The sequence below is a fragment of the Stegostoma tigrinum genome, chromosome 8 (assembly GCF_030684315.1).
Source record: "Stegostoma tigrinum isolate sSteTig4 chromosome 8, sSteTig4.hap1, whole genome shotgun sequence".
NCBI lineage: Eukaryota > Metazoa > Chordata > Chondrichthyes > Orectolobiformes > Stegostomatidae > Stegostoma > Stegostoma tigrinum.
The window spans coordinates 38,822,920-38,850,731 of record NC_081361.1 but is presented as its reverse complement, the minus strand read 5'-3'; the positions used below and the strand labels follow the sequence as shown (position 1 = coordinate 38,850,731).

At 43.7% G+C, this 27,812-nt stretch overlaps 1 protein-coding gene across 7 annotated transcripts in view; it reads right to left on the bottom strand.

The window, feature by feature from the left end:
- The window catches only part of nr5a2 (nuclear receptor subfamily 5, group A, member 2), a 191,002-nt gene extending 164,716 nt beyond the window's left edge, over positions 1 to 26,286 (bottom strand). Inside the window, exons 1-6 of one of the 7 annotated variants that reach the window (XM_048539962.2) lie at positions 25,985 to 26,286; positions 23,227 to 23,359; positions 17,905 to 18,056; positions 17,327 to 17,445; positions 16,351 to 16,492; positions 10,170 to 10,816 (exon numbers count right to left, since the gene is read on the bottom strand). In XM_048539962.2, the coding sequence (XP_048395919.1) occupies positions 10,170 to 10,816; positions 16,351 to 16,492; positions 17,327 to 17,431 (894 nt within the window). In that variant the 5' untranslated portion in view covers positions 17,432 to 17,445; positions 17,905 to 18,056; positions 23,227 to 23,359; positions 25,985 to 26,286. Of the gene's footprint in view, positions 1 to 10,169; positions 10,817 to 16,350; positions 16,493 to 17,326; positions 17,446 to 17,552; positions 17,644 to 17,904; positions 18,057 to 18,765; positions 19,636 to 21,818; positions 21,924 to 23,226; positions 23,360 to 25,984 lie in introns of those variants that run through there. The other 6 variants (XM_048539965.2, XM_048539961.2, XM_048539966.2 and 3 more) reach the window with 6 other exon arrangements.
- Positions 26,287 to 27,812: the final 1,526 nt, after the last annotated feature.

The following is a 27,812-nucleotide window of genomic DNA, read 5'->3' as shown; positions in this document are numbered from 1 at the left end:
GGTCGAGGAGGTGGGATGAGGTTAGTAGGCAGGAGATGGAGGTGCGGCTTGGGGTGGGAGGAAGGGATGGGTGAGAGGAAGAACAGGTTAGGGAGGCAGAGACAGGCTGGACTGATTTTGGGATGCAGTGGGTGGGGGGTAAGAGCTGGGCTGGTTGTGTGGTGCAGTGGGGGGAGGGGACGAACTGGGCTGGTTTTGGGATGCAGTGGGGGAAGGGGAGATTTTGAAGCTGGTGAAGTCCACATTGATACCATTGGGCTGCAGGGTTCCCAAGCGGAATATGAGTCGCTGTTCCTGCAACCTTCGGGTGGCATCATTGTGGCACTGCAGGAGGCTCATGATGGACATGTCATCTAAAGAATGGGAGGGGGAGTGGAAATGGTTTGCGACTGGGAGGTGCAGTTGTTTATTGCGAACTGAGCGGAGGTGTTCTGCAAAGCGGTCCCCAAGCCTCCGCTTGGTTTCCCCAATGTAGAGGAAGCCACACCGGGTACAATGGATGCAGTATACCACATTGGCAGATGTGCAGGTGAACCTCTGCTTAATATGGAAAGTCATCTTGGGGCCTGGGATAGGGGTGAGGGGGGAGGTGTGGGGGCAAGTGTAGCATTTCCTGTGGTTGCAGGGGAAGGTGCTGGGTGTGGTGGGGTTGGAGGGCAGTGTGGAGCGAACAAGGGAGTCACGGAGAGAGTGGTCTCTCTGGAAAGCAGACAAGGGTGGGGATGGAAAAATGTCTTGGGTGGTGGGGTCGGATTGTTGATGGCGGAATTTGGATGAACTTTACTTTTTGAGGGGTGGTAAACAGAATGGAATACAGGAATAGCTGGGTCTGGAGGAGAATGAAGGTCTCAATGGTGAATCAGATGGACCACAAGCAGTGAAGGGTGTTGTTATGGAGGTGGAAGTAAATGGACTTTGTTAGGGAAAAGGATTTGGGGCCAGAACTAAAACTTGATATCAACCAGAATGTCGAGCCTGGGAATTAAATGGTTGTGGTCAGGGAAGGACGTGGAATAGATAGTGAAAGAACAGAATTTATGGCAGTGCAGAGTCTAATGTCTGCTGTTTTCCCAGTGTTTAACTGTACAAAACTGCGATTCATCTGGATCTGAAATCCAGGTCACAATGACAACACAACCAACTTGAACATGCAGAGCACATTTAAAGTGGTAAACATCCCAAGGTGTTTTGCAGGAGTATTATTAAGCAATATTTAACACAGGGCCCTATAGGAGGCATCACAACAGGTAATTAAAGCCTTAATAGATTTTAGGGAGAATCTGAAGGAGGATGAATCAGTAAAGAGGTTGAGCGGTTTAGGGAGGGAATAAAGTTGTCCCTAAGCACAGAGATAGTGAACGGGTAGAGAGAAGTAGTAGTGTGGTACACAAGTTCGTACAGGTGTGATCCCTGATGCCTTGGTTACTAGTTAGCTCTCAGTCAAGATCATTAAATGAAATGGACATTGGAAGGCTGGTAATAGTTTTAGTGGATGGACTTGTTAATTATAGCACTCTCAAGATTGGAGTTACCTGGTCATTTATCACAATTCTATTTGTGAGGGCTTGCTGTAAACAAATTGGTTGATGCATTTCTTACACGACAATAGTGACTAACCAGTACTTCATTGACTGCAAAGTGCTTCGGGAAGTCCAGAAAGACAGTTTATTAATTCAATTCTTTATTCTTTTCTAAATGTCATTGAGATCTTCGTATATGGAAAACAGAGGGGATTAAAGATAGATCTTTGGAGGATTCCAAAGATAAAGCTGGATGGCCCGGAAGAAAAGTGGTTGCTGGAGATTCCACGATTGAGCATGAATGGAAACATGAGAGGGCAGTCCCACCCAAGTGGACAACAGGAAATGTTGGAGGGGATGCTGTGGTCAGTAGTGTCAAAGGTTGCAGCCACATAAAATAGGATTAGGATAGAAAGTGTAATTGTCACTAGCACAAAGGATGAAAATGATGTGGGCTGTTTCCATTATATGGCAGGGGCTGAGACCTGATTGGAGAAGTTCAAACAGTTAGTTGTGGACAGGTTAGTCAAGGATTTGAGAGATGATAACACATTTTCAGCGCTTTGGAGAGGAAAAGGACATTAGAGATATGTCAGTAGTTTGAATGGGTAGAGAGGTCAATTTTGGGTTTCTTAAGAAGGGGCCGATGACGACACATTTGAAAGGAAGTGGTCAGTACCTGAGGAGTGAGAACCATTTGTAATACCAGCTAATATAGACCAGAAAGAGAAATGGAATACGAATTGATTATTGAGAGCAGTGTCATGGAAACAGGAGGTGGGTCTCATGGACAAGATGCAGAGAGGTGTGAGGGAGACGAGAAGAGAAACTGAGTTTTGAGCTCAGAACAAGGATGGGGGGAAAATTGGGGAAGATTAGCTCATGGTCAAGGGGTAGGGCACAATGTGGTAGAGGCAACTTAATAAGAGGCTTCAATTTTCATGGGTATTATACTACCACTGTCACATCTGGAGTACGCTGATAGTTTTGGTCTCCTTATTTCTGAAAGTATGTGAATGCATTAGAATTTGTTCAGAGGTGGTCTATTATAGAGATGCCTGGAATAAGCAAGTTGTCTTATAAGGAAAGATTGACAGGCTAGGCATGACAATGTATGATACACCTTGGTTCCCACCCCTGCATTAAAACCAAAACCCTGCCTACTACGTCATGCAGATCTATTCTGAATCTATTCATATGAAGTTGTTCAACTTTACATCTGCTAAATGTTTAGCTTTTGAAACTGAATTGGGAATTTGCCAAAAAATGCAATCAAGGAAATTACTCAAACTGCTTCTAAGTCAATTAATGTACAATTAAAGATCTAAAGTTTCTCACTCTGTATAATCCGTAGCACAAGCTGCCTACTTATTTAATTGATGATAAGGAATCTTTTCTTTCTGCATCTTGTTCTACCACACCAAGCACTAAATGCAAGTGAGATATTAAGACCACTGGTGCCTTATGTACAGACCTGATTTGTGCTAGCTGTACAATTAGCTATTCATAGATATCTCTGTACAGCTGAGGATGGTAGTGTGCACAAGCTCTATTCCTTGTCTGCAAGAAAACCATTTGTTAATACCTGGCAGAGATAATGAGAACTGCAGATGCTGGAGAATCCAAGATAACAAAGCGTGGGGCTGGATGAACACAGCAGGCCAAGTAGCATCTCAGGAGCACAAAAGCTGACGTTTCGGGCCTAGACCCTTCATCAGAAAAGGCGGATGGGGAGAGGATTCTGAAATAAATAGGGAGAGATGGGGAGGTGGACTGAAGATGGATAGAGGAGAAGATAGGTGGAGAGGAGAGTATGGGTGGGGAGGTAGGGAGGGGATAGGTCAGTTCGGGGAGGATGGACAGGTCAAGGGGGCGGGATGAGGTTAGCAGGTAGGAAATAGAGGTGCAGCTTGAGGTGGGTGGAGGGGATAGGTGAGAGGAAGAACAGGTTAGGCAGGCAGGGACGTGGTGGACTGGTTTTGGGATGCAGTGGGGGAGGGGAGATTTTGAAGCTGGTGAAATCCGCCTTGATACCATTGGGCTGCAGGGTTCCCAAGCGGAATATGAGTTGCTGTTCCTGACCTACAGTGGCATCATTATGGCACTGCAGGAGGCCCAGGATGGACATGTTGTCTAAGGAATGGGAGAGGGGGTTGAAATGGTTCGTGACTGGGAGGGGCAGTTGTTTATTGTGAACTGAGTGGAGGTGTTCTGTAAAGTGGACCCCAAGCCTCTGCTTGGTTTCTCCTATGTAGAGGAGGCCACACTGGGTACATTGGTGGATGTGCAGGTGAACATCTGCTTGATGTGGAAAGTCATCTTGGGGCCCGGGATGGCTAATACCTGGCACTTTCCCATACAAGCACAGTCAAGTTTGGGAATTCAGTAATATATGTGTCATATCACAAGAGGTGCTTTAATAGGCTGCTTTACTGTACCATTTGGCTCAAAAATCAAATAATACAAATACCTCAAGAGAGTTCAAAGGCTGGATTCATATCTCTCTCTCTGAGAACATGGCTTTAGACAACCTCACGAGGTGGACATTTTAATAACTTCATACTAACTATGGGGTATAATCAAGGGAACAATTGCAATGTAATTGCTAGCCTTAAATTAACATACAGAACAAATGGTCTGAAAGAAGACAGACTGTACTTAGTGTGGAGAAAAGAGCAGCTAATTTGTATGCAGCAAGATGCCACAGGCATGCTGAATGATCAGTTAATCTGGTTTTGGTTTTGGTAGGAGCATAGCCAGTACACTTGGATAATTCTGCTTCTCCTTATGTCATGTTCCTGGATCTTACATAACCAATTGAACAAGCTGACAGGACTTTAACTTGTTACCTGATCTGATGAATGGAATCTTCAATGACACAATACTTCCACACTAAATTTTCAGACTAGCTTGCATGCTCAAATTCTGGAAGGAGCAGTCAAACAGAAACAAACTTTTTCCACACAGAAACAAAAATAAGTAAAACCAAGAACTGACTGTAAATGTTAGCCTTTAAGTATGGAACTCCTAAATCCTGAATAGTATTAGGACAATTGCAGCTGTTTTTTTGCATTCAGGTTATTTTGTAATCTCTTTTTCAGTTATCTGTTAGTCAACTGCTGTTGGTGGGATGAGTGGATAGTCAAGCAAGTGTACCAGGTTTGCGTCAATGCCATGCCCAAATTGGACACAGGGAAGTGTATGAGAATGCTGTTGTATTTCATTCCACTCCCCCTCCCCCAACCCCCCCCCCCCGCCCCCCGCAACTCACTGCTCTCTTATGTGAAATTCATCAACCCTCCACTTAGCATCTCCTGTGAGCAAACTGGCAAAGGTTAGGGACTTGCTCTATCCTCCAAGGCAAAGCATGCTAATGGCACAAAGAGTTGCCCTCTAGCAACATGCCACTTAGCTATTTGTTGGCCTACACTGTAAAAAAAATTAAAGTGTCAACGAATTTGCAGATATCTACAATTCCCTCCAACTGTGCATGAGCTGTTAACAAAAGCAAATAGTTTCACTGCCTGCATTTTAAGATTACAGTGTATTCTAATTCTGGTCACATCTTTACCTTGCTGTTAGTTATTGTTACTTTGCTTGTTATTTTGAATAGACTTCCATCAATTCAGTTAAAAATTAGGCCCATAAAAATATTGTTTTGAGTTACAGTGTGTTGGTATAATACAACACAACATTGCTCAAGTTTTGAGGACTGTATATCTAATTATTTGCCGTTGAACTGGGTTGAGCAACTGAGTAGGAAGTGTCTAGTAGTGATCAGGCTGGAAGCAGGAATTGGGTCTAGTAACAAAGTTTCAGCCTCTTATCACTGATGGTGTTATATGAACAAAGTATCAAAAGCTTGTTACAATTCTAATAAACATGACACTTTTCATTGCCAATTCCCAACTATTAATACTCCTTTGCACAGAATGTGTGCACACTGTATCGTTCTTGTGTCATACCAATCAGAGACCTCATAGCATGTACTTGCACCAAAACAGGAAGCAACATTTAAGCAACTCGTGTCCAAAACAGTTCATCTGAGGGCAGTAAGTAAATGCAACTTGTGTCACTTTGTACTGATTGATACTATTTTGGCTGCCACATTGCAAGTAACAATAGCTAGAGTACAACTGTCCTTACTGAAAACAGAGCCTAGAGAATGAACAACACTTTCGGTTTAGAAAAAGAGGAGAGCCAGGATGTTTATGTCTCATTTTAAAGGTGGAACAGAGTTTTAGTAAATGTTACATTCATCTACATGGACCTCTCTGAACAGGAACAAACCAACAGGACCAGAATGTACAAGTGTTTATATTTGTCAAGTGTTCACCCTGTCGCATTATGTTCATAACATCTTAGAAAAGACAGATTTTGACTGGGGGCTTGTGGAATCTTGGCAACAATAAATTGACATTCATTCCCAATTATTTTCATCAAAGCTAATGAAAATAAAAGTGGTAAGTAATATCAGCCAGGCTGTCAACTCACTATCACCAAGTTTACATTATCACACAGTCACAATCTCACACAAGGAGCTTTAGGTGGCATGCTGAGAATGAAGAGATATGTTTAGATTACTATTTGTTTCCCTAAACTGTGGAGAAGAATAATAAGACAAACTTATTCTAGCAAAATAAGCTGGTAGCAAAATATTTAATATCCAGTGTTAATACAGACAAAATGGAGATCAGACAACAAACAATTCCCAGCTTCAGTATTATATTCCGTAAAAGGAAGGGGAGCAAATTTGAAAAAAGCACTGCTCATCATAAATAATCTGATTGCTATTCTGAAACAAGGTCTGAGCTTATTCTGAGCTCCCTCTGAACTGTTCACAACAGGGACATCTTAACAGGATCAATACATTAGGACTAGAAAGGGGGCTTTCTATCATGAGGTTTTCATACAAATATTTGAGAAAAATTGTGGAATATTAACCGTATTCACAATGGTACTGAGGCATATCTAGCCTGGCATTTTCTCCACTGCAAACAGAAAAGCAATTTATGCCCATGTTCAAAAATATATTCCATGGTATTATATTTTCTGTTTTACATCTTTTAAATCAAATCAACCCCGAATCAGTTACACTAAAACATCACAATGTGGAAAAAAGATCTAAAATGTAAATCTTGCTTATGCTGATTCTTTGTGAGATTATTTATTCTCCATCAAACTGACACCTCTCATAATTGTGAATTCTTTTCTTTAGCAAGCTGGAGACAGTGGCTGATTTTGAAGGATGATGTTCAAACTGATGGTACCTCAATATACATACATAGTCTTATAACTTTCTTGCCAAATGACTTCCTGTCAGACTTGGTGAAAGATCTATGAGAATATTCTCATGGTTAAAAGTTAGGAAAACAAAAAATAACTTTTTTTGTCATGGAAACTCCCTTCTTTAGATAAATGGGCAATGAAGGCACAAAAATGTAAAACAAATTCTTAACTGTAACACTAGATTTACCAACTTAGGTGTTGATGCAAAGGTAAAATACTGCAGCTGTTGAAAATCTGAACTAAGAGCAGAAAATGCTGGAAATACAAGCAGGTCCGGCAGTACATCCATCAGGTCACCTTCGTGAAATGTTAACTATGTTTCTCTCTCCAAAGATACTGCCTGGCCTGTTTGTATTCCCTGCATTTTCTGTTTATATTCTCAATTCAAGCATTCTGCACACCAGTCAGAAACAGGCAAATTAGAATCTGAACACAAAGCTGCACGGCCTTAACAGAGATAATGGGAACTGCAGAGGCTGGAGAATTCAAGATAACAAAGCGTGGAGCTGGATGAACACAGCAGGCCAAGCAGCATCTCAGGAGCACAAAAGCTGACACACTCAAGCTACAGTTGGATAAAATTGGAATATGTCTGATATACACTTCCCTTCCATCCTTTCTGAAACTTAAGTGGTGCCTAAAGATTTTCCTCAGTTTTTTCACATAGATCAGCTGCTGTCTTACCACTCCCTTTGCGATTTTATCAACCATGCCCTTGAATGTGCTTCTGCCTTTAAACTGCAACCAGCTTATTTCTTGCCTTCCGAAATGGTGAACTTTATCGATATTTTCTAATCCTTCTGTTCAAAGAAGTTATTACATATCTCTGCAGCAGGTGGGATTTGAACCAGGAACTCCTGACTCAGCAGTTGGTGAGCTTTCTCCTGGCAACACAATGAGAGCTGGCAGCTTGCCTGTTTCACCGAAACAATGGCCAATCTTGATAACTGATTCGACCATTTGTATCATGCTCAACCAAAGTAAACGACCGAGTCCCTCCAAATTCCTTGGTATTCCTTTGTGTGTGTTTATGGTGGGAGGGAGTAGGACTAATATCCACCCTCTCTAATTTTCAGCTAATTTGGCTATTTTGGGTAAAATTTTAATTCCAGGTTAAGAAAGGGAATTAAGGTCACAATTGATTTGAATGGTCTTCACTGCACAATTTGTTTCATCGCAAAATGATGATGTAATGGATTAGGTAAATCAGGTGCAATGTTCCAATGGGCTCACAAAACCACAGTTATATGCTCAGGCACTACAACTTTCCTGTTTCTACTGGTGAGATTTCTTTTTACCCCTAAATACGGAACTACTTCAGTGAGCAACAGTGAGGGGATCTGGCTCCTCACTGGCCTTTGGCTCAGACTCAAATCTTTGATTTGTTAAGAATTTAAAGAGCTGGAATCCAGTCTTATCATGGAGAAAAGGCGCTCTACGCTTCACCCGAGGAGGCCAGTCGGTCTCGGGCTAACATCTTGTCCATTTTATGAAAGCTCCAGTGTTCCCTCAGTGCTGCTGAACTGCCAGCCTGGAATGATGCATTCACACCTCTTGAGTTGGATTTCAATACACAGCATAGTGGTTCAGAGGCATTGTTAACATCTTCAGGACTATGGCTGTTTAATGGGAGACAACATTTAAAAAAAAATCCTCACAAGGCCATATCATTAAATATAAAAGGCTCAAAACTGGTGCTGACAGTAATTGCTACTCTCCTGCCCTCACACACAGTTGCTGCTGATACAAACTCCTTAGGTGACTTGATTTTACACATATAAGATCTTTATGTTAAGCTCTTGTGTTTAATGGTTAATAATGAGTCTGTAACCCAGTTTTCTTTGAAGCTAACCAAAATAAAAGTTGGGAGTGATGAAGAACAGGTTCTCAACTCATTATTTCATGATTTGCACAACACAAAGTCAAAATCTACCCCAATTTTTTACTTTGCCTGTTGAAAGGTCTGAAAGTCACAATCATCACCTGCGCCTTGCATTTTACGATTTTTACATTTACAATTTATGCACACTCTGATCAGAAAAGGATCAGCAATGAATTTTTTCACTAAGTTCAGTCATTCAAGACAGCTATGTAATGCTGCAACCTTGGTCCAAAAATTCCACATCAACATTTTTGTAGCTAACCAGATTGCATTCCTTTTGTAGTTAATTTTTTAGTCATGGGCAATGAATCGAGTAAATGATCATAACTCCATGACATGCTGAATGCAATATTTACCCCACACACAGAAAATTCATCATGTATTACTGTACAGTTTTGCATTTAAAAAAGTGGACAGCGAATGCCAGCTTTTAAGTCTGCAGCTAAGTAATGAAAAAAAATCACAGAACTGCAAAATAATAAAAAATTTAAAACTTCTAGTTATGAATGATGTGTAACTTAACATAGCCAGAACTATGTCCTTTACAGAGTTCTGCAGTTAAAAACCATCACAATAAATTACCTAAAACATATATTTTAGTTAGCATTTTGTTTTAAACACGTCTTAATTTGAAAACATCTTTTGACATGCGCTTCAAATCCAAGTCTGTTACTTTTACGACAAATACAAGAGTCTGATTTCAAAAGGTACTTTGGTTCCGACTTTCACTAATGCAATTTGACCAGATGCAAACAATCCATAATCTTTAACAAAATCCACTCACAACATGATCTAACAGATATAGGATAAAGTATAAAGTGCACAGGGATACATTTCCCTTCCTTTGATGATTTTAGGCAGAAAGATAGATGCAAATACAAACTAAAGAACACCAATTTAAATTAATGTCCAATTTGTTGCTGAAATTAGCTTAGGATTCAAAATACATCTGATAGTCCTTACAGTGTGTAACACTATAAATACCAGTGTGACAAATTATCACTGCAGGCTTGAGAAGTTTGTGATATGTTAACATTGCATCATTCAAATCAGGAAAGATTTTAAATCTAAAATACGCACTGGGGTAAATTTCTATCTGTACCACCTGGATAGGAAACCTTTCCCTGGGTGAAATGCCAGATGGGAATTTGGAATGGGAAACTGCACACCCATAATGGATTCTGCCAATAATAGGAAAGCAAAATAGTTTTTGTAATCAGTGTGTGACCTCCCCCTCCTAACTTGCTGTCCTTACTCTTCAGTCAGGTAATAATTCTCACCCAGGTGGTATAGATGCAAGTTTCCCCATCATATCAAAAATGAGCTTTAAGTAGCCATCTACTTTAAAATCTCAAGTAGATGATGAATTAATGGTTCATTTAGGTAACTGAAATAATCTTCAGCCATTAAGAAGCAATAGTTGGGTATTTCTCTGAATAACCTTAATAAATAACTGTAATGCAAAATTATAATCATACCTTAAGTTCTCTGAAGAATATGCTGCTTCGAGCCCACTCAACAATGGAGAATAGGGTCTGATCTGCCATCTTACACATAAGCCCAAAAGTGTTGAGCTTTTCATGTTTTCCCCTGCTGGCCTGTTCTTGCTGTAAGTAGGCCAGGATCTTGGCCTGCACCTGGGGTTCATCTGGTTCACACTTCAAGAGTTCCACTATAAGATGTGGGATACTAGATGGAGAGCTGGTTGGGTAGGCATCCATATACGAGTAACCCATTAGAGATTCTGGGGAGCTAGTATAGGGATCTGGATATTCTGACTTGATAGTACGACTTGGATAAGGACTGTAGGTCTGATAGCCTTGCAAACTGCCATGTGTTGGCATTGCCATGCTAATTGGAGATGTCACAAATGGGCTTCGGTCATAGTCTGTTGGAGGCAAGGCAGGATGGTTTAGAGGTAGGCCTTTGGAGGCTGAGTGGATGTTTTGGATAGCAGAAGATATCGTCAGGTCTGTTGGCATTGTCTGCATCACCTGAGTCATGGCTTCTAGTTTAAGTCCATTTGCTCGTATCAGAGCTTTCTTCTGCTGTTTCAGAGCCCTGTCCCTCTTGTACATTGGCCCAAACTTGTTTCGACCTCCACGCATGCGATCAGCTCTTACAGCTGTGGAATACATAGGTTATAAAAAGAAAATCAGTTCTTTAATTGATGTACAAACAAGTGCATATATACTCATTGCAAAAAAAATCACACTGTTTTGACACTTTTCTCAAATATTATTTTCCTAACATAATTAACAAAAAGTAAGAAAGTAACTGTTGGACACTCAAAACCTAAATGGTTCAAGATAATTTATAGAAAGTTATGGTTTGTGTAGCTCCAAAATATGTAAAGTATGTAAAATTAATACCTTTCATCATATTTTATGTGTTGATTGTTGTTTCATTTAAAATAGAGATCTCTACTCTGCAGGTCTGTCTGTGAGCTTATGCTTCAAACAGTTGACAAACATCTGGCAGAAGCAAGCCTTCAAATCATCAGTCTTATGTGCAGCTGATTATACCTTAGGTGTTTGCACATATTAAAATATCACTACACAGCTTTACTTTGCATTGACCAAATAATCTGAGGAGAACAACCTCGATAATGGCAATGAGGGATTTATCAATACATGGTAACTGGACATGTGAGCACAAATAAATTTAAAACAGTGTGCCAGTATGATTGTAACACCCCTGGTAATGTCAGAGATCTCTTTGTTAGAAAGGAATCTAATTTTCAGAGTAATGTTTTGGACATCACAAGTACTGCGGCGTATATCTGAGAAAAGAATTATCCTTAGATTACATGCACTCAAACAGTTCTGTGAAAAACAACTACACTTTACTTTAAAATAAAGAGTTTCTACAATAATTGCACTCTTCTGAATCAGATGTTACTTTCAAATTTTATAATTTATGTCTGATGCAACGTATAATGTTTTCAAAGTCTCTTTGCTTGTCTTGATGTCAGCAATGACGTGGATAATATTTAACCTCTGCTTCCAATTGCTTTCACTGTTCTAGTCAGTTTTTCTGCCTCCTTCTGCCCTCCCTTTTGCTTGAATTGCACTATTCATTAATGATACATTAGGAAAGCAAAATTATATTTCCCATGTGCAAAAAAAAAGCTCATTGAGAACCTGATATCACTGTGATAGCTTCTAATATCTCAGAATTTTAAAAAAGATTAAAACAAATTTAATTCAGCAGATGCCTTGGGATTCATTTTAATGGTCTCTGACAGAGTACTGTCTGTCACCACTGAGCACATCTAATGGCTACTGAGTATTCTCACAGAGCAGTTTCAGCAATTGGTGACTAAAGGAAAACAGGAACTCTCTGTCAGGCAAATGACATGTTGAGACTGCTGAGACTAATAATTCAAATAACAATCGGAACATTTTATCTTTGAGATTAGAGCCATGATGAAAATATATTACAAAATTATGTATCCATTATAATATTTTGATGATTAGAGGTTCGAGCCTACAGAATAGAATATAGTCTAGGAACTAATTGTCAGTACTCTTGGGAAAACATTCCTGGCTTCATGAAATCTGTCAGGTGTTGTACTTATGTGCCTATAATAATGTGTTAATTTATCAATATACCATAAAAAGAGCTCAAAATTTTGCAGTGGTCAAGTCTAAATGACAAAGTTGACTATAACCATTAAGGGAGAATTTGGAGTTATTTTTCATTCAAGCTAATCCTGGACTGATTTAACTCTATATTACTAAGTGCTATTAAAAATGCTGTTATTCCACAGTAAAATATATACTATTTTGGATGGCAGCACATGACATGTTGTGGAAGTGCTGATTTAGAGCTATTTCTGTGATTGTCATGATATCCAGAATACGTATTCATGCAATGGGACCTGTCAGAATGGTGATAGAACATGATGCCTGTATAATTTAGATTGCACAACACTCTGAAAAACACAACCCTCACAGAACAAATAAAAAGTGCCAAGGTTTATTATTGATTTTGGTTAGATCTGTTGATTTTGAATGTATTTGTTCATGGGATGTGTGCATTGTGGGCTAGGACAGAATTTATTGCCCCTCTCTAGATCGGACTTGCTAGGGCCATTTCAGACAGCAATTAAGAGCCAACCTTGCTGGGGGTCTGGAGTCACACATGGGCCAGACCAGGTAAGAATAACAGATTGTGATTACTAGTGAACCTGATGGATTTTTAAAGACAATTGACAGTGGTTACATGTCCACCACCAGCTTCTAATTCCAGAATTCTAATTGAATTCAAATTCCACTGTCTGCCATGGACAGATTTGAACCCTCATCCCTAAAGCATTAGCTTGAGGTTCTGAGATGATAAAGTGCGGAGTTGGATGAACACAGCAGGCCAAGCAGCATCTCAGGAGCACAAAAGCTGACGTTTTGGGCCTAGACCGAGAGAGATTGAGGTTCTGGATTACTACAGCAGTGATGCTGCCGCTACACCATATAAATGCATGTGCACAACAAATTATTATAACTACTTATGAGCACAAAAGTCCAAGCTGACATTGCAGTGCAGTACTCTGAGGGGATGTCATACTGCCAGAGGTAAGACACTAAACGAAGGCCTCACTGCCTCTCTCAGGTGGATATGTTATGTGGATGGAATACTATCACTATTATGATTATTATGGAAGAAAAGTTGTTATCATCCTGGCCCCTGCTTATTCTTCAGTAAATATTTTAAGAAGAGTTTTAAGGTTATAATCACATTTTTATTTGTGGTAGCTTGCTGTGCATCAGTTGGCTGCAGCACTTTCTACATTTCAACAGTGACTGCATTGTAACAGTACATAATCAGCTATAAAATGTTTTGTGACATGCTCCATTCATAAAAGGCCCTGTATAAATGCCAGCCTTTCTTTGTTACTTTAATTATTTATGAATGAGCAGTCAAACTAGATAATAAATTGGAATAAAAATTACAGGTAATTTCCTGACAAAGCTGAGGTATTAGTGACCGTTATAAAGGATGATAAAGTGGAACAATAAATAACTTCTAAAATTCCTGACTCCTAAGTACCACGAAGTTGAATGCGCCCTGCTGAAGTGATAGGGGTTGCTGTCAAATTGTGCGTAGTGTTATGAAGAGAATGGAAGATGACTGAGTAATGTATAGTTTTACGTTGATATTGCTTCACCAGCGAGACAGAGTGGAAAATTTGTAATGAAGTGATGTACAAAATTGTATAGGAGCGAAAAGTAGTAAAGCAAGTTGAATTAACATATAGGAAAATTAGTAGAACATCTGCCTTTGCGCCAGAAGGTCCAGGATTCACGTCCCTCTTTAAGACCTAAAATGTCTATGGTAGCAAGTGCTCACCATACCGCCGATCAATTTGCTAATCAGTTTATGAATCCTGAAGGAAAAATGTGATGAGGGATGATGATCAAATTATAAATGTTTAAGTGATACACACTATGTTTAAAAAGGACTTTCAGTTTATTGTGTAGAATGAAGACAAATGTGTTTGTGAAAATGTCACTTGATTCTTTTTTAAGCAAAGTTACAAATATTGACAGAGCTTCAGAAGTAACACAGGACAACGAAACCGTAGACAAGCAGATGGGGCAACGTTATGTAATATAGGAATCGATAATAATTACGTTGGATGGTGCGACATCAATTGATCCAATTAGAAAAGGGTTGGCATGGAGCACATTCCTCTGACCTGGTGCAATTTCCACTCGTATGCCAAGACGGAGATGTGGAGTCACAAAGACATTTTGGCACAGTGTTCAGACGTCACATGGAATAATGGAGGTGAATGCTGCAGAATGATTTTGAGTGTGAATCCTGATATTTGTTTTCTTAATGCACTTAAATGATTTCCCTTCCTCGTCATTTCTGGTGCAACAACGAATCAAAGTCTGATTCTGACTGGCAGATTGCAGGTTAGGAATGAAATTTAAGGATACCCAGGCTCTAATATTTAAAAAACCAATCGCGTAAAAATCGATTCTCTCCGTCTTTGCAACTCCTAATTCTCAAAGATTCTTTAAGTAGAGATAAGTCATTCCAGTCTTTTCAACAGGGATACTTAAGCAGCCTCGTTACAGTTTCCAGGGAAAGCAACAGAATCCCTTTTAAATGTCCTTCCAAAGCCTGCGCGGATGGATCATCCAGGTTCCATCCCCACTTTATCGACTCCCAGGCGGTGGCGACCATGATAGAACCGGCCTCGGCACCCCGGGTCAGGGACTGTGGAAGCTTGGCAGGGAAAGCGAAACAGGTTTTCCTACTCTCTGAGTACCCCTCACCCTCAGTCCTGCATCTACATTCCCGTTGTAAGTCCAAGAGTCTGGATAACGGGGAGAGCAACATGATGTACGGATTTTTAAAACCATTTTGCCGTCACGTTGTCACTTGCCACTAAGTGAATATTAAGCAATTTTCCAGCCAGCAGAAACTATCCGTTATCCAGTAGCCCCCAGCAAATAGGGAAGAAAAGTTGGTAGCAAAATAAAGACAACCAAAATGAAAGTAGTAAATATCATGCGTCACCGCTAGTAAGTTCACTAGGTGCTGGATGCATTAAGATCAGAAAGGTAAAGCACGCCAGTACATTTGATCCGTTTCATCAATGAATGACTAAGTTATGTTTTCACCGGTTGAAATATTCGTTCAGCCATTGTTCCCTGAATCTGCACACTGCAGTATCTACATTTAGAATTCAACAACAGTCAACTGCTTAAAGTTGAGCCATGAGGTTGAACACTAGACATTGTCTACGAGCCTACAGTGCAATACATGGATTGTGGCATTTACAGTCAGCATGCAAACATACAAATATACCGCGGCATGCAACTCCGACATTGCTTTCCCAAGGATTCGGACCCAGGCAGGCTGCAGAACGGTTTTAGAAGCAATCGCACGGTTATCCTAATTTACAATAATGTCCTCAACCACTGAGATTTACACAATGATATATTATAAAGGGGGCACGTAGACGATTATTCATGTGTTTTTACTGACACCATCGCTCATATAATCAGGAATCTGGTAATGTTCAGAAACATTGAGCTGTCAGCTTGCAAATCTAGTTCAGTTTGTTTTTATTTTTTATTTTATTTTAAAATCGATTTTCAGTTCCCGGCTAACTTCAGCGTCCACTTGTCAAATCCAACTGATACATCAGCCGGAAGATTGGAGTCCCTTTTGGAACTCGGGTTAGTGAAAGGGACCGTGAATCGCCATTTGCTGTCACGGATTGAGGATTGAATTGCCCTGAGCTGAGTGAAAACCCAAACACTTTTTTAATCGGGAGAGGGAGATTAAACTGCGAGAGTGTCCAACTCTGGGAGAAGGGGAATAAGAGAAACAGCTTGTAATTCTGACAAACTCTGAAACGGTCACCAGAATTTCACTTGGTAGACATTATAATCGGGAGCCTTGGTTTGTTTCGGCCTATCAGGACCGCTGAACGTTTGTTCTTATTAATCTGCGGAATGATATCAGATTCAAGCTGCGTGCCTGTCGGACATAACTGAAATTGTTCTGTGTAGCCCTCACTCTGTGATCAGGACAGTAGCCTCCTGTTTCTCCGATGTGTTCAATCCCTCTACGTTTTCTGTTTGAAACGGCGGAGGCAGACGACACACGGCTCGGTCGCGTCTGAAAGTACCCACTTACCTTCCAACTTCATCCCGACAGTCAGGCATTTCTGAAAGCGGCAATAGGGGCACCGTTTCCTCTGCGTTTTGTCGATAGGGCAGCTCTGGTTTTCTATACACGTGTACCTTTTGTTATTCTGAACTGTGCGTTTGAAGAAACCCTTGAAAGAGAGGGGGAGAAGAGAGAGAGGGGGGGGCGAGAGAAAGGTAGGATAACTTGTCTGGGATGTACGTATCTCACCAAACCCGACTTTTCGTTTCGGCGGTTTTGTTAAACGATCCCTCTCTCCTCGGAAAGGAGCATTTAACACTCCTGTCACTGAAATAAACCCAACGCCAAGAACAGAAAAAGCCCCTCGGTTTTAAGGGTTGCTGCCCAATACTAACGGGAAGATTTTGAGGGTGACTTTCACGGGGTGGGGGAAGAGACTGACAAGCAGGGGGCACCGGAGGGAAGTGAGGGTTTGAGTGTGAGTTATGCTGGAAATGCTTGCAATCGTAGTGAACACGAGCGAACAATAACGAATCAAACACTCCCACCCCCAGTCCAGCCACCACCCCCCCAAAGTCCGCTCCGAACTACAATCTTACCTTTAACTGACACTTCCTCATCCCCAGGCAGACTGCCATGTACTGACGGGGATCCCTTACAGCAGATTAGAATGGGTCAGATATGAACAAGGGGGTGGGGCAGGATGCTAGTCTGAATAGGGTGAACCCCTCCACACACCTACCGACACCCCCACCCCCACCAAATAAATAAAATAACCGCACAATCTTCACCGTCTCCAAAATGAACGCGGAAGGGTAGTTTTGTTCGAAGATTGGTAGAAAGTGCCGGCAGGGGTTGGAGTCCGGATTATAAAGTATCTGAAACAGAAGCTGGCTTTAGGAAGGCAAAGGGAAACTCGTGGCGCCGAAAGCGGCGCTGGCAGCTAGCTCCCTGGGGACGGCGAGCATAGAGAGTGGAGTGAGCCAGGCAAAGTGCCACTCACCTTACAGCTCTCACAGGTTAGCAGGCCGTAGTGGTAGCCCGAGACTTTGTCACCGCAAACCGGGCACAGTTCGTCCAAATCCTCATCGTAGGCATACTCCATCATTTTCAACTGGCTGGCTAAGGAGAGACACAGAGAGTGAGGGGGAGAAAATCACGCCACTTCTTCAGAGACCACTTTGTGTGTACACACACGCACAATACACACGCAACACACACACACGTACATTGGAATGACACAGCGGCCAGGTGTAAATGAGCTTCGCTTTAACGACAACATCGATCGAGAGTCCTGCTCGGCGAATGAAGGGTGTGGGGATTGTACACGGGTCTCATCCCCTTCCTTCTTACACGCTCCGGAGCATCCAACAGCTGCCAAAACGATGAGAATAGAGGGAGGAAGCGATTGGTTGAGAGGGCAGGGGTTGTCAGGACCATTAAAAAAAGGAAGGTTTGGGGATGGGGGGGGGGGCGTGGGATTAATGACCATCACATAACAGGGGCTGGAATCTTAACAGTTGTAGTTACAGAAAGCAGCGGAGACACTCGAGAAGAAACGTACAGGTAATAGTAACGCACCTTGTGGGACTGGCAGCTTAAAAACTGCTGGCTGCTTTTATTTTACTCAGCACTAAAGCTCATCAATGTCAGGTCACTGTCAGGAATTCACATTCGGGCAAGCTGTGTGGTTCTCAGGCTGGTTTAGGTGCTTGGCGTCAGCGAGTAGGTGACTGCAATAAAATGTAAAGAAGAACTTTTTGAAAGAAAACTTTATTGGGACGGGATCATTCTAGAATTCCGACAGCAGTTCAAAGTGGTGTTTCGCCTTGTCGGATTCACGGGGCGATAATACTGGGCGAGTATGGGGTGGGGGTGGGCGGCGACAAGATGATCCGAGAGTTGCACCATGTATGCTGTTCTTTCCCTTCGGTGCTCCCGATATACCCAGAGGGGATTGTTTTCTTTGGGGGGGGGGGGGTGTGGGTGTGAGGTGAGGCAGCCGGCACGCACACTGCGGAACAGAAATCAGGCAAAATCCCACTCGTGCAATATTGACCCGTTACCGTTCAAATCGTTTCCCATACTTTCTCTCTAACACGTTGTTTTACTGGCGGCAACAGCTTGATGCGGGATATGAATTCTCGCTGATTCCTGCCCCGGAATCCCACTTTACAACATCCCACACTAACTCCTCAGTGTTCAGAAGTCAACCGAGGGCTATGCGCTGAGTAAAACTTTAAAAGTACAAACAACGAGATGGGTGCATTTCGCACCATGCCACTCGGCCGGGGAGTAATGGGCTCACCCTGTGCTAACTCTCCTGCTGCTTTGCAATTGATCCCTGGTTGGAGCGAACGATATTTAATTAAAAAAACCTGTAACTCCATTTTAAACTCTTCTCAACGGATTGCCAGAATCTCACCGTTAGAATAAACTCACCTTTAAAACGCACCCTGAATTAACCTACCCCCTCACACATGCGACGGTCCAGATAAGAAAAAAGCCAGAGTTAAGCGTTGGCCGCAAAACTCAACTAAGAAATAGTCGTGCCGAGAAACCGGGAGAAACCCGTTCTCTGGGTCTACTTCCAGGGCAACGGATTGTTTAGAATTGAGTCCCTTGTCCGGCCGGGGACGCGGGGATTACTCGCAAACACAGGTCGAGGAATGCTCGCTGGACTTGAAAGGGAAGTCACAGTCCTCCAACATGCCACCCCCCGCCCCATAAAACTACTGTTTTTTTGCTGACATGAAATGTGCAATGCTGCTATTTTCATCTGTCAGCTGGAGCGAGCGAGGGAAGCCAATGTTCAGATCAGAGTACGAAATAGGTGCACTCTCCCCGCCTCGCCCCCACCAACCCAAGCAAAATGATTGTCCTGGTGCTATCAGTACAGAGTTTTCTTTCAAAACAATACTGAAAGCCTTGCTGAAGATTTCTGTATCCGGCAAAGCAACTCGACCGGTCTGAACTGAACGAGTGCTTCAGCTGCTTCGATCGGAAACGGATTATTGGCAGACGGGAAAAGAATTCCGCGTTGGCTAAACTTTCCTCCAACTACTTCTTTCAAGTGCCTGATTTAAAATGAATCTACATGCACGTCCATCCACGCGGGCTGTCTGGGTCTGAGCTGTTGCAAAGTTCATGCCACTGCAAGGATCTCGATGCTTTCTGTAATTACTGAAATATTCGATTATAAACGGTGTAATCCCTTTCTCCGCTGCGGGCTGTGTTGACGGTTTAAAAGTTCACATTCCTCAAAAAAAAGTTTGTTTTTTTTCACTCGGAGAGGTGAAATGGTAACTTTGCGTTTTGTTTTTTTTCTTTGGGAGGGGGAGAACAGCGCTTCAGAAATTTAAACTGAGCTTTAAATCTGAAGCAAGCGGCATGTTGGTTTTGAAAGGACGTTTCTTCGTGTCACTACATGCGGGGCAAGTAACTTTTATCTAACAAAGCAGATCTTTCCCTTAGATGAAGAAGGCAGGACAGGCGTTTGGTGGGGGGGGGGGGGGGGCGCTGGGGGGGGTGGTGGAATAGCGTAAAACGGGCGCAAGCGAACAAACCGCCCCCACCTCACAGATTTGTCTCCCCACCGACTCCCAACTGTATATGAATTTCCTTTTGAAATGATGGGCTCTCGGTTGAGATTGAGCGCAGCGGCAAACTATCGGACATTACCCCCTGCCCCCCAACCCCGGCTCTCCACTGGAGCCTGGGCTATTTCTAGGGGTCTGTGAGCGCTCTATTTCTGAAGCTTGTTATTTATAAGCTTATTGTCATCTTCTGGTCTGAGTTACGCGCACAATCCGCAACGCGTCTGCCGCCCGACAGGTGCTCTGGGAGCAGGAGGCAGGAGAGGAATATCAGAGAGGGTTAGCGAAACGGGAAGCTTTTCGAAACGGGAAGCTTTTCCACCTGGTCTTTGGCGAACTTGGACTGAAACTGCCGCAGTTGGAATAGTTTAAAGGACAACTGAGATATCTTGCGCTCTTGGAGGAAATCACACTCCGCAATACGTGGAAGTGAAACGTTAGTTTAGAACAAAAGAGACAAGTAACGACTTCCTTGATGTGAATCCCAATATTCTGCTGCTGCTGTGACTAGTTGGGAGGACTGGAAAACACGTCAGCAGCTACAGGAATCCGGTTTTGTCAGGGTGCTGATACAATGAAATGCCGGGTATATCCGCCCTGCTGTAGTCTGTAAACCCTCGTATTGATCCCCTGTCCTGGTCACCTTTGCGAAATGGTCACTAAGCTTAAAGCAGCGCGTTCGCTCGGGGAGGCCCAGTTCCCTCCCCAGTGCAACTACTTCCAAGAGTCCTTTCCAAATCCAGCCCCGAGTGCGGCGCGCTCCCAGTTCTCCGCACAGATTGCTTGCTTCTGGGACACCCATAAGCGTCCTCCCTTCTCCTTTCTACCGACATGACAGGAGCCGGGACGGAGATGCGGCGACACAGCGGACTGAGTGAGGAAGAGACGGATGGTTTCCTTACAGTCCTCTGCAAGCTTGGCGAGAAACTTTCAGTTTCAACTTATCAAGCGGCAAGGTATGAAGCTGAGAGCGCCAAGTACCCCCCCCCCCCCCCGGTGTCAAACTGAGATCGAATTCTCATTGCGTTTTAACATCACGGGCACCAGCGAGTCTGTCTATACTGCACAGAGGGTTCTTAAAACCGAGTCAAAACGCACAAAGACGCCTCTATCAAATGCCAATATTTAATCTGGTTCCCATTTGCAGAGGTGATGCTTTTCAGAAAGCAACATGTCCAGAGTACTTAGACGGAGTTTCTTCCCTCTGTTGAGCATGTGTGTAAAATTGGGTCGCCTGCAACGCTACACCCCGCCAATTGCCCCCCACCCCTTTCCACCTCTCTCCCCGGGGTTCATGTACTTGCTTGCCGTGTTGTCCGGTGGGATAGCCGGCCTGAGCTGTTAACTCAGCCCGGGGGTCCGGCTAGATCACCCTCATACTCCTGGACGGGTTGGGAGGTGGTGGGCTGGGTGGTGGGCAATAAGGCAGCGACTGAGTTTGTAGTTTGCGTTGGAGTGAATAGTTTAGTAACGGGCGCTGTGAGTGGCCACGTTGTCTCGGGCTGCGGGGTCCAGGGGAGGACAGGTTAGGTCTCTAGCTTCAGCTTTGCACAGATTCTCAGCCACCACCGTCTCACCACCACCCCCACCCCGCCCCATCCACACACCCCACCCCCGCCTTTCCACCTTCCCAATCTGAGAAACATGCACATTCATGGGGCACAGATAGTCACTCTCCTCTCATTTCTGGAGAGACCTTGGGCGAAATGTCAACATCCCCACATCCCTTAGCACTCCGCTCTACCCACTAACAAAGGGCGAGGTACAGGAGCTGATGCACTCCCACATTCCACCAACAACCCCCCCCCCCCACTCCACCCCGCCCTCCGAACCCGGCTCAACTGTTTGTTAAATCGATCAACTGACCAGGTTGTTCAGTACAAAACGCAGCTCTCTTACCGTGCATCGCCTCCGCCATCCGATCCCCATGCGAGTAAGCAATGCCAATGGATAGTGCCTCGGCTTGGGGCAGCATGACACTACTCCCCCGGGCGGCTGGGGTGGGGGTGGGGTGGGGGGGGGGGAGAGGTGATGGTGGTGCGAACCTCCGTGCGCTATCCGAAGATCCGGACGGACGGACACACACACACACAGCGCAATGGAAACCAGAGATTGGCTTGATTTAGAGCTGAGATCGAATACAACTTGACTGAGTAGAGACAGAGAGAGAGAGAGAGTGAGAGAGAGAAGTGTGTGTTTGTTGTTAGCGCGTGTTGTTGGGACTCAATGACATGCCCCCCTCCCCCGGATCAGACTGACACCGACTCATTCTAGTCTCCGGCTCGAGTGTATGCAGGGAGGCTGGCCTGTTAAGTTACAATCCTGCACTTCCTCTTCACCCGCGCTTTCCCAGCGACCTGCCGCCCGCAGTCCAATAGGCTCATCAGGCCGCCCCAGCGTCAGCCTGACTCAGCCAATAAAGAGGGACGGCCTGGGCCCAGGAGCCGCTCCTGTTCCCGCCCCCTCCCTCCTCCATCTCCAGGACAATCATAACATTCCTCCAGGAACCAGGAGGCAGCTCAGCATCTCACAATCACAGCCTTGCTGGTCCTTCCTGCACTTAGCACAGTCTCAGTGCAACCCAGTTTCACATTGCTGTCATTTTTCGATCCATTGCATCTGTCAACTTGAACGATTGCACGAAGTCTTAACCAACTCACTGCGCCAGCATTGTGCAGTCCGAAAGGACACTTGGCATTTAGTGGGATTGGTGCGGATCCCAATGACTGGACAGTTAAGATTGACTCTCAACGGTTGGATTTGCAGCATCGTGCACAATGTGACCCCAAAGGCTGGCGTTCGGAGCGTGACCTTGATTCTAGTGGGACATCTGAAAGTTGGGGCGGTGGGTCAACAGAGGAAAGGGTCTCATTTCGTACAGCAGTTGGCTCACTAAGAACTTTTTTTTGAGCCAACAATTTTTTTTATCTGCTAATTCCAAAGAACTTGGCCATATCATAGTATCTCAACTGAATCTTATCAAAGAGCCTTTACATTTTTTTTTGAAACGGCTTGCTCACGATTCATTACATAGGTGTGAAACAGAGTCAGGTGCGAATACTGATCACACAACACGGAATCGTGTATTTGCACACTGCTTGCTTGATGCCCCAAACATTTGGTTTTTACAGAATCATTAACAGCGAAAGTTGAATATAATGGTAAACTTTCAATGGCGTGCCAATCACAAACTGGTGCGAAATATCACAATCTTTATGAAATGCTTTTGGCCATTTTGGGAAGCAAGCGCGTTTTTTTGACATTTGCAATTCGATTCCGTATATATACAATTCAAATAACAACTGACCCGTCAGGTCCACCACACTCCGTATTCGTGAACCTAAAGAAAGGATTGAGTTGGATTTTCAGAGCGTGAACGGGTCATTTGCGGTTCCATTGAGGTAGTTTTGTGCCGGTCCTTTCGGTATTATATTGCGGCGCTATGTAACAAATAAAACTAACTTTAGATTACTCGCAGTTTTTCACCAGCCGCCTTATTCATGATTTATTGAAATATTAATTCATCACATTATCGAGTGCGACTGAGCATTATTCTAAGAAACGAAGTTTATATTAACCGCGTGATTTTGATTGGGAGGCGAACCTCCTGCACAATGTATTCGATGCTGCATATTTTAACAAGTTCGCTGTTCTTTCCTGAAATGTTTGACTAGATGATGAAGACAGCATGCTAAACAGAGACTCACTGGCTCAATTAACTCAACAGCAATGACCCTTCCTCTTACCGGAGGTGACTGGCGATAGTTGAGATGCTACGTGTAAGGGGTAAGAGTGCAGTGGGGAAGCAGACACATAGCTCAGCTTCATGTGAATCACTGCTCAAGGGCATTGGCCACCACGGAACTTCCTCCCCTCTCACCCACCACCCAACAAAAAGATCCGATTCAAAGTTCTGGGAGATTGCAGAATCGATCTGTAATTTAAATCCGTTTTTACAGGAGACACCTGTCACTTTTTTTACGGAATTTCAACAAACTAGCATACATATTCCAAGCAAACAGCCTCGCATATGCCGTCTGCTAACTCCGCCGCAATGTAACACTAGCCGAGGCGAGGTGGCCCATTTTAAACTCACGTTGTCTCTTTGAAAAGCGACGGTCATTAATACTACCAGGCTATTCTTTCTTCGGCTTCTGACAGCTCACATACTTCGAAAGGTCTCTCTCTCTCTCTCTCTCTCTTTATGAGGCCAATACATTACATCCAGCTCTCGGGAATCTACCAATAGATCCAAGCAGAGCCAGGAATAAAACGCGAAGCAAAATTGAATTATTGTTGCCTACTCGCCTCTGCGTTAGGTAGTTCATATTTTTACTTGACTTATCAGCTCTTTTCTCTCGACGTGATAAACATATCTGAATAATGAAATCACAGGAGCTGATCAGCGAGGATAACAGCTATTTAGGGAAATACAGCCTTCATTACGTTGTGTTTAAGCATATTGCAGGGCAAGTTTGTGTAATTACTGCGCTGGGAAGCCATGTAACTTCTGGAATGTTATCTGTCATTCGTCTATCTGTCTGTTAATGGTCTATTCCTCTCTCAACCTGTCAATCTAACCAACTGTGCACCCATTAACAAAGCATTAACACTTTCCACAAAGATAGTTGCATAATCCAGTTTTTAATCCTGTTCCCCGCAGTGTTCGATCATTATTTCAATGGAGCGGTGGTATTTTATGAACAGGGCCACACGTGCTGAAACAGATACCTCTCTCTATTTTTAATTCCTGTTTGCCGAATTTTTTTTTCTTTTGTTGTCTGATTTTCCTTACAATGCACCGATTTCTCTTCCCCCCCCCCCGCAGAGATACACAAACGTCTGGGCGCCTTTACGATTGCTGTTTGCTTCTGAAACGTGAACAAATCGAAACAATTTCAAGACTGCTTTTAGCACCTTGTGGCAATCCGCCCTGGGATCATTGTCCCGAAATATGAGTGTGAAATACCTTTCCCATGTGCAAAAGCGCCTTGCGCATCCACGCCTAGGAACAGGGCTGCGAGTGTTTTGGCGCAAGAAAACCTAAACTGGTAACTGAACACCTTGCGGATGTCCCGGGCCGACAGTGGGATGCACATTATCAGTTCTCTTTCGGCTCTTTAACTCGCCAGAAATCAGACAATGCTGTGATATGATCTCTTTTGCCTATTATCAGAACTTGCCGTGGATATCATGTTATTGGGGCGCCGCATCCCACATTGTTTATCCTCTCGGACTGTCTTCAACGAATATTTTAAAGCACCCGGAGTTAACAGTCGGGCCATAACGCTAAAACTGTTCATCTTTCAGTGCCCAGCTTGGAAATGGCTTTGGAGGGGAGTGTGGTGACCCAGGCGTCGCACAGGAGGTGCCCAGCTCCGGGCACTGCTCGCGGAGCCAAATGGTAAATCCTGGAGGCTGGGGAGCCACTGATATTGTCACAACTGTAGTTGACGGACAAGGTGTTTCAACTCCCTCCCACATCCCTCTCCCCCCCCCCCCCCCGCCCCCCGGCCCCCGATACTGAACATGCCCACAGGAGCTGGCACTTCCCTTGGCCTTATATGGTGATACTCTGATCCCAGTCAAAGGAAGCTCTGCTCACAGACACGGTCCTTTCAGGAAGTGCTTTCTCGCGGTTGGGGACTCGTCCATTTCTCCCTAAATAAAAAAAAACTAACCCTCAGGACCCCGGGTGCCAGGGGGCAGAGCTATGACAATGCGACAACTTAGCCAGATCTACAACAGACCGCAGGGGTTCAGCTCGGCTCAAGGGCGTACAAAGTTGAATGGACCATTTCAGCGCCAGCTAGATCTCTTTCTGAAGTCTCCGACCACAAGTGTTCGGGAGATGAACGGACTCTGGAATTGCTGGCACGCTGTCTGACTTTGTGACCCACTTATCTCTCAGTTCCCCCAGCACAGAGTGGTGTGTGTGTATGCGTGTGTGAGAGAGAGTGAGAGAAAGAGAGTTACAGCCAACCTGCAACATGATCGAGTCTTCAGAGCTCCAGATCCCTGTCAGTCTGAGCGGGGGTATATTGAGTAGCCGAGGTGCCACTTACCGAGAGATGTGAGCGCAGCTTTGATAGACATCGCTGTGGTGCCGGACGAACGGCCACTGGCACATTATTAACCCCCAGCCTGACGCTCTTGAATGTCCAGCTTCAAACATGAAGCGGCACAGGCCAGGTTTTGGAACGAGAGGGTGCAGGAATAAAGCTTCACAGAACCTGCAATTAAAACCTCATTGCAGATGTGGGGAGGCCGTAATGCGTGTGGCTGGCCGGACTATGTCCTACTTTCCCGGTTTCAGTGACCGGCAATAACCCGTGACACGCCGTTACCTGCTGGCCTTTACTTAGAAAAGGTGCAACATTGGTGGCCTGCTCTAGCCGCAGCTCATGGCCACATGATGGTGCACAGGTTGATAAGAAGGCCCTGTCATAAACTGACAAGCTGGCCAGATAACAACGCTGTTCAGATAATGGCAGGTCAATGATTAACCAGCAGTGAGGGCCTCTGGCTCAGTACTTAGACCTGTTTCAGTTGCTCAGAGAGAGTCGATATTACATTGGCTAAATACCTGGTCAACTTTGGCCCGGCATCTGTAAACATACACCTTCGGGATTCAACCTCTTTGTGTCATTAGCAGTTCAATCAGTAAGCCTGTCCAGACTTTAATGGGGTTGCATATGTTTTTGCAGATTGGTGCTAGGCACTTTAATACATACTTGTTTAGCTGCAGAAATGTTATTGGGCATTTTGGGAAGGGTAAATTTACAATGACTGTAGCATGAGGGGTTAAGGCTGAGTGTTATAAGCTAATAAGACGGTCTATCTCACACAAACTGATGCAAAGTCATATCCTGCAGCTTCATGGCAAGATGAAGCCAAGGTAAGATGTTTCTTAAGTCGAGTTCATGCTGTGCAGATTCTCTTCAGTCTAACGGGACCAAAAATATTCAGTAGCAGCCATGAAAGAAGCAAATGGAAATGTCTCTGCTTTTACCAGCAAGCTTCAGGAAAGTCGCAGGCCTCTATCAACAAAAACAGGGCTGAATTGGTATGAAAATTTACCAGATATGATCCTGCATGGGATTTTACTGAAAAGTCAAGCAGCAAGCAGGTCATTACAATGTTAGCATGCAAGGACTGGTTGTACAGATGATATACCAAGAAGTACCATCATTGAGCATGCCAAACATAATAACATTACCCAGCAGCAAGGAGAGAGTATTAAGATTTTTATCAATGATCTGTACAGAAATGAAGAGAACTGTGTGTTTGGCAGTTTAAAAAGATGAACTAACCAGGGACAAAATTGTTTTTAAAGTCTTGGGTGAAGCATGCAGTTGAGTGATGATCTAACCCTTACAAAGAGAATTCAATGAAGCTGTCAAGCTGAAGTCAGAAAGCTAAATTGTATGAGGACTTGGGGTGATAGGGAGAACTATTCCTCCTCTCCCCTCAAAAAGACTGACACAGTGGCTTATGTTGTGTTTAGAAGGAAAGGAATTGCTGTATGCAAATAAGGAAGCAGGGAGAGTGTCCATTAACCGCCCCAGCTAACTTATTGGAGTGACTGATAAAAAGGCATCAGTGTGAAAATCCATCTGCATAAGGGACTGAATGTCAGTTTTGCAAATGGGCATTGTGGCAATAAACAGAATGAGCATTACATAATGAGCAAAAAAGAAAAGTCATGAAAGGTGACAATTCCAAGAAACTGGAGATATCAGTGATATTGAGACAGCTTTCTTTGGAGAGATCCAGGAATAAAGCAGAATTTACTGGAGTGCTGGTATCCAAGTACAGTGGAACAAGATATAGTTTAAGGTTGAAACAAGAGTAGCAGTTTTCCTTCTTGCAGATACTGAACTGTGTTTGGAG